This window comes from Vespa crabro, chromosome 22, assembly GCF_910589235.1.
Source record: "Vespa crabro chromosome 22, iyVesCrab1.2, whole genome shotgun sequence".
Classification (NCBI taxonomy): Eukaryota; Metazoa; Arthropoda; class Insecta; order Hymenoptera; family Vespidae; genus Vespa; species Vespa crabro.
Window position 1 is genome coordinate 784,115 of NC_060976.1, and position 12,622 is coordinate 796,736.

Consider the following 12,622-nt stretch of genomic DNA (forward strand, 5'->3'; position numbering starts at 1 on the left):
CACATTGTTAATTAATGAAAAAATTGTAATTAAATATGATACAGTGTCATTTCAATCAATGTATGTCATATAATATTTATTTATTTATTTTTTTTTATTCTTTTTTTTTTTTTAAATCGATATTTTTAGGAAGTACATATATTTTCCGACGTTGCCAAACGTAGATTAGTGCAACGGAAAACGTGTATACGTTCCCAATTACGAATACTAGACATTTATATTCAAGAATACCGTGTCAGAAACTTATGCGTCTTTAACGCGTAAGCTGCGTCAAGGCAACGTTATCACGGCATATTTAACTTTATTTTATTTTCTACAGTGTATATATATATATATACACACACATAGATAATAGAAGTGAATTATTCATAATATTTGTGAAAATATTATTTATAAATTAATTTTAATATCAAATTTATTATTAATTGCCACGAAATAAATAAATTTTTGTTGATTATATCATCAAATTTTTAATCGAGTATAAATATATTCGTCACTGACATTTTATGGATGATTTCATTTATTCGCGCCGAACTATGACGTCAGAAGACAACCTTCCAATCTGATTGGCTATTCGTAAGTACTCGTAACAGTAAAATTCCAACATCTTGAATTTTTCGACCGTTGATGTTACTCTACTTCGGTTACTTTTACGGCAGCCGAATCGAGCAACGCGATTGGTCGAAACCTTACTGTTATTATTACGGAAAGTTTGCGTGTGTATATGTATGCGTGCCTGCATGACTAACCTAACATTATTTTCAATTGTTTCAAAGAAAAATCTTTTAAATGTAACGTTAATATCTTATCGTTAGAATATACGTGTATACATATATATACATATATATATATATATATATATATGTATACATATATATACATATATATATATATATATATATATATATATATATATGTGTGTGTATTAAAAAAACGATCACATTATTTAGTTTCTTTATCGCTTTGACTTTTATTGTTCTGAAAATACAAATATTTTATTACGATAAAGGAATTGATAATAGGTCATGAAACGAATGAAAACGAGTGAAGTAATACTAATAAAATTCATTTAATCAATTTTTTTTTGCTTTCGTAATAATTACGTTCCCCTCCCAAAAAAAAAAGAAAAAAGAAAAAGAAAGAAAAATTAAGTAATGTTAACGTAATCGATTACCATATAACTCACGTAAATGGAGTGATAAAAAAGGAAAAAGAAAAATAGGAAAAAAGAAAATGTAAATTTTATATCCAAACAGGTAATCCATCTTCAGACGATAAGACAGAAACCCGATGGATTTGAAACCGGTTTATTTCGTCGCTTATGGGAGAAAAAGAATAAGAAAAAGAGAGAAAGAGAGAGAGAGAGAGAGAGAGAGAGACAGAAACTATTACATTTATAAATAGAAATTATATAATTGAAAACTAAATGTCTTATCAAGGTCCAACATTTCGTTTAATAATAATAAATTCATATATTGTTTACGACCTGTTTGGATGAAATAAATAATAATAATAATAATAATAATAATAATAATAATGGCGACGAGAATGACGATGCCATGACAAAAACGTTGCCGTGAGCCTGGCACGGTAATGGCGAGGGGTGTCGGTGGGGAGTCTCTTTTAATCATGCAGAGCCAGGGCCAATGATTCATACCCAGTCGCATTACATTTGCTTTAACGTTTACGTTGGTCACGCCGTGGTCGTCGCGAAACCTCGTGATTACGGATAATATCCATTCTATTTATTTATTTATTTATTTATTTATTTATTCATTCCTTTTATTTAATTTTTTTTTCCTTTTTTTCTTATATCGTACATTTAGAAAGAACATCCTTATAACAGCCAACAACTGCTATAACTACAACTACAACTGTAACAAGACAACTATAACAACAACAACAACAACAACAACAACAACAATAATAACAACAATTACAACAATTGACAACGTCATACGTGTTTAACCCAATCGAATAATGTACTGCGTGCGATCGTTACGTACTGCACAACATATACGGCAATGTATCTTCTCACGAGCGAACATCTGATCGTGCGTCGCGTATTCGGTTACATATGCATGCATGTATGTATGTATGTATGTATGATGTATGTATGTGATATAAGTATGTATGTATGTATATACCTATCTATCTCTACGTAAGTACGTATATATGTATGTAATGTATGACGTATAATGAGATCGTTCAAAGATTTATTCTTTTCTTTTTTTTTTCTTTTCTTTCTTTCTTTCTTTCTTTTTTCTCTTCTTTTTTTTTCATTTTCTGCACGTTTATCATGTTGACGTCGAGCTTTAGTAACGATAAGAGGAAAGAGTAACGGTAGCGAGACGACGCGTCGTTAACGATGACGACGTCGCCGTCGTCGTCGTCGTTGTCGTCGTCGTTGTCGTCGTCGTTGTCGTCGTCGTTGTCGACGATGACGACGACGTTGTCAGTTTCGACGTCAATATTGTAACTAATATATTGAAATGAGAATATAATATGTCGGTGATGGTTTTAGTATAGTATAAACTATAGAAAGTTAATAATAAGTGTTTAATATATCATTGTTAATTCGATAAATACGTAGATAAACAAATTGTTTGTTTCACGGTATGACTCGCGATACTTCTTGTTAATTTGTTATTTAGATACTTTTGTTAAACGGTCGAAGAGTTTCGTATTCGTTCACTGTGTATATATATATATATATATATATATATATATATATATATATATACAACAGTCGGAAGAATTTTTAAAAACGATTTCTCGTACAATACGAATGGTTCAATTTTATTTCATTCCGGGATTTTATATCATCTACGACGATATTATTCGACGATCGCCGTTTTGATTGAATCGTTCGATCGATGTAAGTATATATCGCCATTAACGATAGCGGAACGGAATGTTATGTCCTTGATTTGATTAGAATTTAGAAAGCCTTTTATTTTGTTTATACGTATTTAGATCTAAAAGGTATTATATATTACTCGTGAATTTCTTCTGTTATAATAATAAATAATAAAAGAATCGTAGTTTAATCGTAGATATTAATCGCAATTATTTTCTCATGTATAATCTATTAAGTTAATTTATATACTAATCGTAAATAAACAATTTATTTTGTATCTATGGCACAGAACGCTTAATTTCAAGTATGCACAATTAATGATATAATAAATATGTGGAAAAAAAAAAATAATAATAATATTTGCATGATGTTCTCGATAATCACTTTGGCTGGCTTAAAAATATCTGCACATATATTATCTTCTTTCATCAAAAGAGATGATATGTCAAAGTTTTTTTAAATTGATAAATATATATGTACACATACACGTACACACACAACATATCATACATAAACATATGTGTAATATTATAATATGTATATGTATACGTATGTATGTGTATGTATATGTATATGTATATATAAATATATGTATATATCTTTGTTCCTTTCTCTGTGTCCTTACATACAGTGAAATCAACGGTGCAAAACTGGTTACTATTTCGGCTCTCGAAAACATCAAAATGCCATTATATTCGAGATCGAACAATTGTGCCTCGAAGCTAGTGATCGTTCTACAGTTCACAGCTTGGATCTCAGTTGGCGTAGTTCTTCTTCAAAAAGGCGTAACCTCCTTGCGAAGTCAGTCCACAATAGAAACAAAAGGCGATACACAGGTACATCATTTATATATATATATATATATATATATATACTATATATATATAAATACATACACACACATATATATATATGTATGTAATAGCGATGATATAAAGAATATCTATATATGTATTTTTCACGAAGAAATTGAAAATACGACGAAATATAATATACGCAAGATTTGCGTTTTAATATCGGTTTAATGTCGCAATGTCGGTCGAAAAAAATGCCTACGGTATGAATCGAGATTAAATTCCTATATGAAACTTTTATGAAACCTCGTACGTAAGTACGCATTATATTTATAAGTAATTGTATTAATATCGTGCAATATTGTATAACGTCGTTCGTTCGTTCGTTCGTTCATTCATTCATTCGTTCATTCATTCATTTGCACGTGTAAAATACATAAATTAATTTTTTTTTAAACATCAAAAGTAAGATTTTAAATATAATTTGTATAATGGATATTATTTCGATTTAACAATTATACATTATATCGTGATTTCAAATTTTCTCTTAGGAAAGAAATGATGCGACGATCAGATACTTAAATGATAAAACAAAGAGAACGGCGGATAAAGATGATATTTTTAATGATATTACGAAATATAAAAAAGATTTAACCGTTAATTTGAAATTATATCAGGAAAAGGAAAACGATATGTCGGAAAGACATTGGAGCCGACGTTCGAGTGCGACGAATGAACGTAATCACGTTGAAAATAATGTTATTGAAGATATTAATGGTGGGCATTCAATAACAAAGAAATTGAACGAACTCAAGGAAGAGAAGAAAGAAGAAGAAGAAGAAAAAAAAGATAAAGAAGAAAGAGAAAAAAAGAAGAACGATTTGATTAATTCAAGTGAAACGAGCACGCAACGTGACGTCTATGATTCGTCATATCAGTCGAATAAAACCGAAGATTACGATAATACCGTCGTCGATCCTGCTAAAACGTTAAGTTCAACTGCAACGACTAATTGGGGAAAGGAAAAAAAAATACGTAGTCGTGCGAATGCCGGCGGTGCTGCGGCCGCCATTGCTATGGTCGCCGTTGGTGCAGCTATGCTCGTAGTTGGACCTATGGTCATTGTTTTACGTGCTCTTGATAAAAGACGACAAGAAAGAAGATATTTAAAATCATTGAGGTGGGACGATCAACCGCCTACTTACGAGCAAGCGACATTAATGAATGAAGTTCCGAGATATTCAACCTTAAGTTTAAATACCGTCCATAATTCCCGCGGTCCTTCCACATCCTCCTCGCGGCCTACCGCAACTTCCTTCGAAAGATCTCCTTAGGTTAATTTATTTTTATATTTTATTGATGCATACGCGTGATTATTTTGTTCGTACGAATCGAGATCTTTTTGTTTTCTTTTTTTTTTTTTTTTTATTATATTTTTTCCTTATTTGTTTTTCCCCTTCCTTCTCTCTTTCTCTCTTTTCTTCTTTCCTCTTCTTTTCGTTAATTATCGATATATTCTTTTGTATATTATTAATCTTTAAGTAAGTTAGATTTCTTAGAGATTTTTTTAGAGAGCGTAAAATAAAATTCGTTGAAATTGATTGCGCAAGTCGATAATGAGTTTTCGAAATAATCGTAGGTTTTTTTTAATCGTACCTTAATAATAATTGACTGCCAGACAGTATAAATGATAATTAAAGGGTGTATATATATATAATATTAGTTTTAATATAAATTTAATTATTGTATAGTGGAAAAGAGATAAAATACGTATATATGTATATATATCTTTTTTAAAATTCAGATCAAAAAATGATCGATAGAGATTAATGAAGTTAAGAAGTCTGAGTGCTTATCTTCATTTGTTTCTTATCAATGCAATACATTTTTATAATCAATTGTGAATTATGATAAAAAGAATTTATAATAGCATTTTTTTTTGTTTTTTTTAATTTTTCTCAACTTTTTTTTTCTTTTTACATAGCTACGTATGGATTATAATATTTCATAAAAGCAATTTAAGTATGTATTGAAAAAAAGAAAATTGAAACAAATACAAAAAATAAATTTATCTAAATTAACCCATTCGAATCTCTCGATCGATTATTTTGGTTTTTTAATAATTTATTTATACATTATTTAAATGGTGAGTATAGATTCTAATCGAAAAAAGTATGCGGAAAGTATACAGCTCTATTACCAATATTCATCTTTTGAAATTTTCTAAAGTATATCACGTTATCATTTGAAAATCGTTTCTTATAATTTTATTTTATAAATTTCGCACGCGTCTTCATAATTCTGTTAATAGATTATCGCATATTGTTATTTTATCTTTGCAAAGGACTGAGTCATTTATTTAATCGAATATTTGAAAAATACATTTTTATGTCGGCACAGAAAACACATTTTTATGTCGGCATAGAAAACACATTTTTATATCGTTGGTACTGATAGCAAATAGCAGCAGCAGCAGCAGTGTAGGTAGTGTAGTAGTAGTAGTGTAGTGTGTAGCAGTGTAATAGTAGTAGTAGTAGTGTAGTAGTAGTTACGTGTACCAACGTAACATTGAGGAAGCGTTCTGTCTGTAACGGTTTCGGCTAAACAAAATTTAAGATAATTGATATTTATTATATTTTAGTTGAATAATAAGTAATAAGAAAAAAAAAAATTAGGATATTTTCTATAAAAAATTGTATTTTTTACTAACAAGGAAAGATGTTTAAAAAGTACGTATATATCAGTACATAACCTTACTCGCATGTTCGTGAACATATACGTTTATTTTTATTTGTAATTACGAATAGATTCGATGAAAAGGATAGTGTTTCGGGTATACAGCAATTAAAATCTTCCGTTCAGAAAGGAATACGTTCGAAACTCTTGGATTTATATCCACATTTAGAAAGTCATGTGGATACTATCATTCCAAAGAAAGATGCATTTAGAATTGTTAAGTGGTAAGATTTTTCATAAATATATATTATTTTATAAATTTGTATATTGATGAATATAAATTAACAAAGGTACAATGTTTCGATCATAGTCATGATCACATAGAAATTATAGTCAACGCAGCAGGAGAACTTTTGTTCTTTCGACAACGTGAAGGCCCATGGATGCCTACATTAAGGTTATTACACAAATGTAAGATAATTTAATATTATTAGAACATTTATATCATTATTATAGACATTCAAAAGATAAGTATTTTGTTAAATGTTTATTGTAAAATTTTTAATCTTTTAAGATCCGTTCTTTCTACCAATGGAACAAGTCGATAAAGGAGCAATCAGATTTGTACTTAGCGGTGCAAATATTATGTGTCCTGGTTTAACGTCAAAGGGTGCAAGAATGACGCCAGTAGAGAAGGGAACCGTTGTTGTATCCTTATATATATAAGATAATATAGATTATTTAATAGTAAATCTTTCAAAAAGAAAAATTGATAATTTGAATGGCACATTTTTTGTTTCTTTTTGAGTCAAAGTAGCATGAATTTTTTGTTTTTTTTTTTTTATAGTCTTGATGTTCCGTATAACGTTATAAATTTGATAGTTTTATCCATAAAATATTATGTATAAACTTAACAAGCAACTAGGCAGTTATGGCAGAAGGAAAGCAGCATGCTTTAGCAGTAGGAGTAACTACTCTATCAACAGAAGATATGTAAGTAATGATCTGGTTCTACATTGTTACTTTGGATTGAGCATTTATACCTTTTCCATCATGTTTATATCGACATGGTTATATTAAAATATGATTTACAGTGCCAAAGTGAATAAAGGAGTAGGAATCGAGAATTGTCATTATTTGAATGATGGATTATGGCAAATGAAGCCTGTGAAGTAAAAGGAAAATATTGTAATAAGCATTCAAATTGTATATCAATAAGATTTACATATTATATGAATAAACTCGTTGTTTTTAAATATAATCTTGTATTGTAGACCGTCATAGCAATTTACAATAGATGATTAAAAGATTACATATTTTTATTATACAAATTATATAATCTATTATGTTTATTTTTATGTTATGTTTACTTAAATGTGCCATTTTTTTTATAATGAAAGCATGATAATGGATAAAGAAATGAAAGAAATAAAAAAAGAGAAAAAAGAGGAAAATATGCTTTACACAGAGCCTGATTTCATATCAGTAGAAGACTCCTGACTGTCAGGAGCAGTAGTACGTTCATTTTCACAATGCCCTGATGCTGGAGAATAGGATGAATTATTACTATCAGGAGTAGAACCAGAAGTAGTACCTGAACCAGATACACTGTTATTAGCTGCATTACTTTCTCCTACGGTATGAGGGGATTGTGGATGATAATGCGGACTGTGTGGACTATGAGGACTGTGCGTATGAGGACGGCTCATAGTATGTGGTGAATATTGAGAATATGGTTGATGATAATAGGGGTGAGCATATTGTGGGTAAGGTTGATGATATGGTTGCTGTTGTGAATAAGTATAAGAAGGATGTGGAGGTCTTGGGGCAAGTGGCACATTTTGCGGCTGTGGACCAGGTCCTGGTTGATATTGTTGGCCATATCCTTGATTAGGTGGTATTATGGGCGATGTGTGTGGATTAGTTACTGGTCCTTGAGGAGGAAGAACCTGCGTTCCTTGGGTTCCTTGAGATGTTTGATGCGGCGACATAGTATGATTAGATAGCATTCCTTGCTGATGAGGATTGTGTAAGGGAGGTGCAGGTGAAGATACTGGAGGCATGTTTGGTATGTTTTGAGTTGCGCTTACTGTCACTGGTACAGCAGCGCTAGTAGTACTAGATTGCTGTTGCTGTGAAGATGTTGGAGGTGCTGTTTGCTGATGTGATTGCTGTTGATGAGATTGAGATGGTGATTGTTGATGAGATTGAGGTGGCGGGGGATGAGGTTGCGGCGACGGTTGTGGATGGGATTGAGGTGGTAGCTGCTGGTGAGACTGAGGTGGTGGTTGATGAGATGGAGGGGGTGGCTGCTGATGAGATTGAGATGGTGGTTGTTGATGTGGCTGAGGTGGTGGAGGCTGATGAGTTTGAGGTGATGGTTGCGGATGGAACTGTGGTGGTGGTTGTGGATGGGACTGAGGTGGTGGTTGTGGATGGGACTGAGGTGGTGGTGGTTGTTGATGAGTTTGTGGTGGTGGTTGTTGATGAGATTGAGGCGGTGGTTGTTGCTGTGGCTGTGAAGGTGGTTGCTGATGAGGTTGAGGTGTTGGTTGTTGATGAGTTTGAGGAGGTGGTGGTGGTTGATGAGTTTGAGATGGTGGTTGTGGATGAGACTGAGGTGGTGGTGGCTGTTGATGAGTTTGGGATGGTGGTTGTGGATGAGGCTGAGGTGGTGGTGGTTGATGAGTTTGAGGTGGTGGTTGTGGATGGGACTGAGGTGGTGGTTGTGGATGGGACTGAGGTGGTGGTTGTGGATGGGGCTGAGGTGGTGGTGGTTGTTGATGAGATTGAGGTGGAGGTTGTGGATGAGGTTGAGATGGAGGATGTTGATGAGATTGGGGTGGTGGTTGCTGTTGTGGCTGCGAAGGTGGTTGTTGATGAGATTGAGGTGTTGCTTGCGGATGAGTTTGAGAGGTTGGTTGTTGATGGGTTTGAGGTGGTGGTTGTTGATGAGTTTGAGGTGTTGACTGTTGATGCGACTGTGGTGGTGATTGTTGATGAGACTGAGCAGGTTGTTGGTGTTGTTGTTGTTGTTGCTGTTGCTGTTGCTGCTGCTGCTGCTGCTGTTGATGATGCTGTTGTTGTTGGTGCAGTTGTTGATGTTGTTGTTGTTGATGTTGTTGATGTTGTTGTTGATGTTGTTGTTGTTGATGTTGTTGATGATGTTGCTGTGGCTGCTGTTGATGGTGTTGCTGTGGCTGCTGTTGTGTTGGTACCAGCGATATTGATGGTGGCAATGGTGCTGATTGCTGCTGCTGCTGCTGTTGGTGTTGTTGCTGTTGTTGTGGTATCAATGATATTGACGGTGGTGGCGTTGGTTGTTGCTGCTGTTGTTGTTGTGGTGATTGTTGTTGAATTGGAGTAACAGATACACAATACATACTAGAATTAGATCCATGTTGATTCATCGACTGATTTCCTTGTACAGTAGGAGATTCTGATTTTGTCTCAACGTATGGAGGCGATGAGTTTTCTTTCTTTATTTCATTATTAGATTTTTCAAAACCATTGGTCTTTTTATCGATTGTATCATTTTCAGTAGCCTATAAAATATATACATAAAAAATTTAATGTATTATTGCTAAAATATAGGAAACATTAAAACTAACCTCAGACGGCGGTTCATCATTAAGAGAAGCTGGAGTTGGAGTAGGAGTAGAATTTGGTGTAGATTCATTTGATGCAGGACCATCAGATCGATTTTCTTCCGATCCTCTTAATCTTTCTCTTCTAAGTACTTCGTATTGTCGTTCTACCATTTTATTAAATGTTTCTTCATCTACTGCTGGTTTACAATGCTGTAATAAATGTTTTTATTAAAGATGGTTTAAATCAGTGGTGTCCGACCCGCGACACAGTAATGCAAGTAATGTGGCCCAGCAAAAATTTCCTGTGGTAGCTTCAATCGGTGATTGCCCATTGCGGCGACCGAAATATAATCGCTTTATGCACAAAAAACAAAGAAACATCGATAGCAGCAGAAGTCAAGTGAACGTGAATGACGCCACAAGGCGACATTTTATACATACTTTATACGTGAAAGCATACCGTATGTTTTGTTGAGAAGATAGAGTGACTAAAAAATAAAACAAAACAAAAAAAAAAGGAAATTTTGTACTATTATATACATTTACTATATTTCATTTTTTATTTTTTTATATACGGCCCAAGTAAATTAAAAAATTTCACTTAATACGGCCCAGACAACCAAAAAGGTTGGACACCACTAGTCTAAATATTTCATTTATATCAGCTTATATTTATCAATTAATATAAAAATGAACATTTACTTTTTTCAATTCTTCTTGAAATATTTCACTTGTTTCAATAAATTTTCTTTTCTTTGCTTCAAATTTTTCTTCTATTTGTTGCAATTCTGCTTCCAGTTTTTTCTGAAATTATTTATTTTTATAAGTATTGTTCATAAAAAAAATAGTAATTACATTTTTATTCATTACCTGATGCATAGTTAAAGATTGTACTTGACGGCGTAGGACTTGCATTCTTTGAGTCGTAACAACAGAACGGACATCAGGAACAACAGTATCACTGAAGATTTCGTTAATAAGGCGATGATTTCTTGTATAGCGAGAATATGCCACATGTTTTACAGAATATCCATCATCTTGATCTGAAAATTATAAGAATATCTCTTACAAATTTTTATCATTAATATATTTTTATTATTAATATTTTTATTATTAATATATATCAAACATACCATCGTCATCTTCCGCAGGTAAAATATCAATCCTTCTGTCTTGTGCAGCTTGACTTTTACTACTACCAGAAGAACGTTCATGACTTTCTCGATCATCATTATTTTGTTGAGCAGCACATAACGCTGTATTACATACAAGATAAAATTATAAAATTTGTCATCAAATTGAATACCAATTATATGTATTTTAATCACATATGTATAACCAACCTGACTTTCCTCTGTTCTTAGCAGCAATGTAAGCCAAATATGCTGGAGAATTATGATAAGTCTTTAAGCTTTTTTCATATTCTACCTAAATTATAAAATTTAGAAATTATATATATGTGTATATATATATACATATATATATATATATATACATATGCAGATATTATGAAATATATACAATATAATATATATGATATAAAAACATAAAACATACTTTTTCAGCTTCGTATTCCTCTATAAATTCTGTTTTATCTTCTTCTGGCAAATCTCTCCACATTTGACCTATAATTTTACCTATTTCCCAAAGTTTTAATTCAGGATTTTGAGCTTTTACTTGATCCCATACTTTCCTGCTATATCTCATATACGGCATAAGAGGTTTTTCAGGTGGTTTGGGCGGTTTTGGCATTCGTGAATCTGCCTATTTATCCATAATACAAACGTATTATTTTCTCAATACTTATTACTTTATAAAATCTATAATATCTACTTACATTTGTATTTTTTCCTACTTTTTGAGGCGTGAATCCTGGATGACTATGAGGAGTTTGTATAAAAGGACTTTGCGTATCCTTCTAAATTAACATAAAAATTTCATTAGAACTCTTATCAAATGAAAATAATGAAACATATACTCAATACTTACACTGGTATTCGAACTACTGCTACTTCCACCAGATGCTCTGATACGCTCTAAATAGAAGAATATATTTCATTTTAGATTGATTCACAAAGAGAAATAGAATAGACAAAGTGTGATAATTTATTAAATAAAATAAGTATAAAATATTTTAATGATACTTACGATTGGACGCAACAACATTTGATGTAGCCATTGCTACTTGCTTATAATTCGGTGGCAATGCCATTTTGTATTAAAAAAAGGAAAAAATTAAAGTAGTTTGTACTTCAGATAAATTGGATTATATAAAGAACAACAATATCTTCCCCATTCGAAAATGCAACGTAATTACGTTTTCTTTTTTCTTTTATTTTTTCAATCCAATTTCAATACGCCACGTAACACGGTAAATCGAAATTACTGATGATCATTCCTTGAAAAGATGTAATCGAATCATCCTTCTTAGAACTCCTAAAATTTGTTGAATAAATCGATGAAATTATATTTCACTATTGTAAGGACTTATTACAATTTATGATATAATACAATGGTCTTAAAAAAAAAAACATATAAAATGAGATGTTAATACATACATAGAACATTCCGGCGTCTCTAAGCTAAATCAAAGAACCCTTCAATAAGGTGGAAGCATCCATCATCAAAGAATCATTCCACTTTTTTACTTTAGTTAGAGAAGTATCAACCAGAGGCGCCGCGATCGTTTCTCTCTGTCCCTT

General features: G+C 32.1%; 3 protein-coding genes across 8 annotated transcripts; 2 read left to right on the top strand and 1 right to left on the bottom strand.

Annotated features, from left to right (window-relative positions):
* The first annotated feature begins 107 nt into the window (after positions 1-107).
* Positions 108-6,303, top strand: LOC124431642. Of its 6 annotated transcripts, none has more exons than XM_046979773.1 (3): positions 108-576; positions 3,492-3,696; positions 4,206-6,303. In XM_046979773.1, the coding sequence occupies exons 2-3, from the start codon at positions 3,544-3,546 to the stop codon at positions 4,986-4,988; spliced, it is 936 nt and encodes a 311-aa protein (XP_046835729.1). In that variant the 5' UTR covers positions 108-576; positions 3,492-3,543; the 3' UTR covers positions 4,989-6,303. The 6 variants fall into 6 exon arrangements, with proteins under 6 accessions (XP_046835729.1, XP_046835726.1, XP_046835727.1 ...); XM_046979770.1 differs by lacking the exon at positions 108-576 and adding an exon at positions 1,028-2,087; XM_046979771.1 differs by lacking the exon at positions 108-576 and adding an exon at positions 1,028-2,054.
* Positions 6,211-7,591, top strand: LOC124431645 (malignant T-cell-amplified sequence 1 homolog). Its single transcript, XM_046979783.1, has 6 exons — positions 6,211-6,383; positions 6,462-6,614; positions 6,701-6,801; positions 6,905-7,038; positions 7,256-7,323; positions 7,425-7,591. Exons 1-6 carry the CDS (start codon positions 6,373-6,375, stop codon positions 7,504-7,506), a joined length of 549 nt encoding a protein of 182 aa, XP_046835739.1. The 5' UTR covers positions 6,211-6,372; the 3' UTR covers positions 7,507-7,591.
* Positions 7,575-12,618, bottom strand: LOC124431641 (extensin). The gene is made up of 11 exons (XM_046979766.1): positions 12,479-12,618; positions 12,069-12,356; positions 11,910-11,956; positions 11,758-11,838; positions 11,478-11,684; positions 11,264-11,348; positions 11,054-11,176; positions 10,791-10,963; positions 10,623-10,724; positions 9,942-10,130; positions 7,575-9,875 (listed from the first exon to the last, which is right to left on the bottom strand). Exons 2-11 carry the CDS (start codon positions 12,130-12,132, stop codon positions 7,791-7,793), a joined length of 3,156 nt encoding a protein of 1,051 aa, XP_046835722.1. The 5' UTR covers positions 12,133-12,356; positions 12,479-12,618; the 3' UTR covers positions 7,575-7,790.
* Between the last annotated feature and the right edge of the window lie 4 nt (positions 12,619-12,622).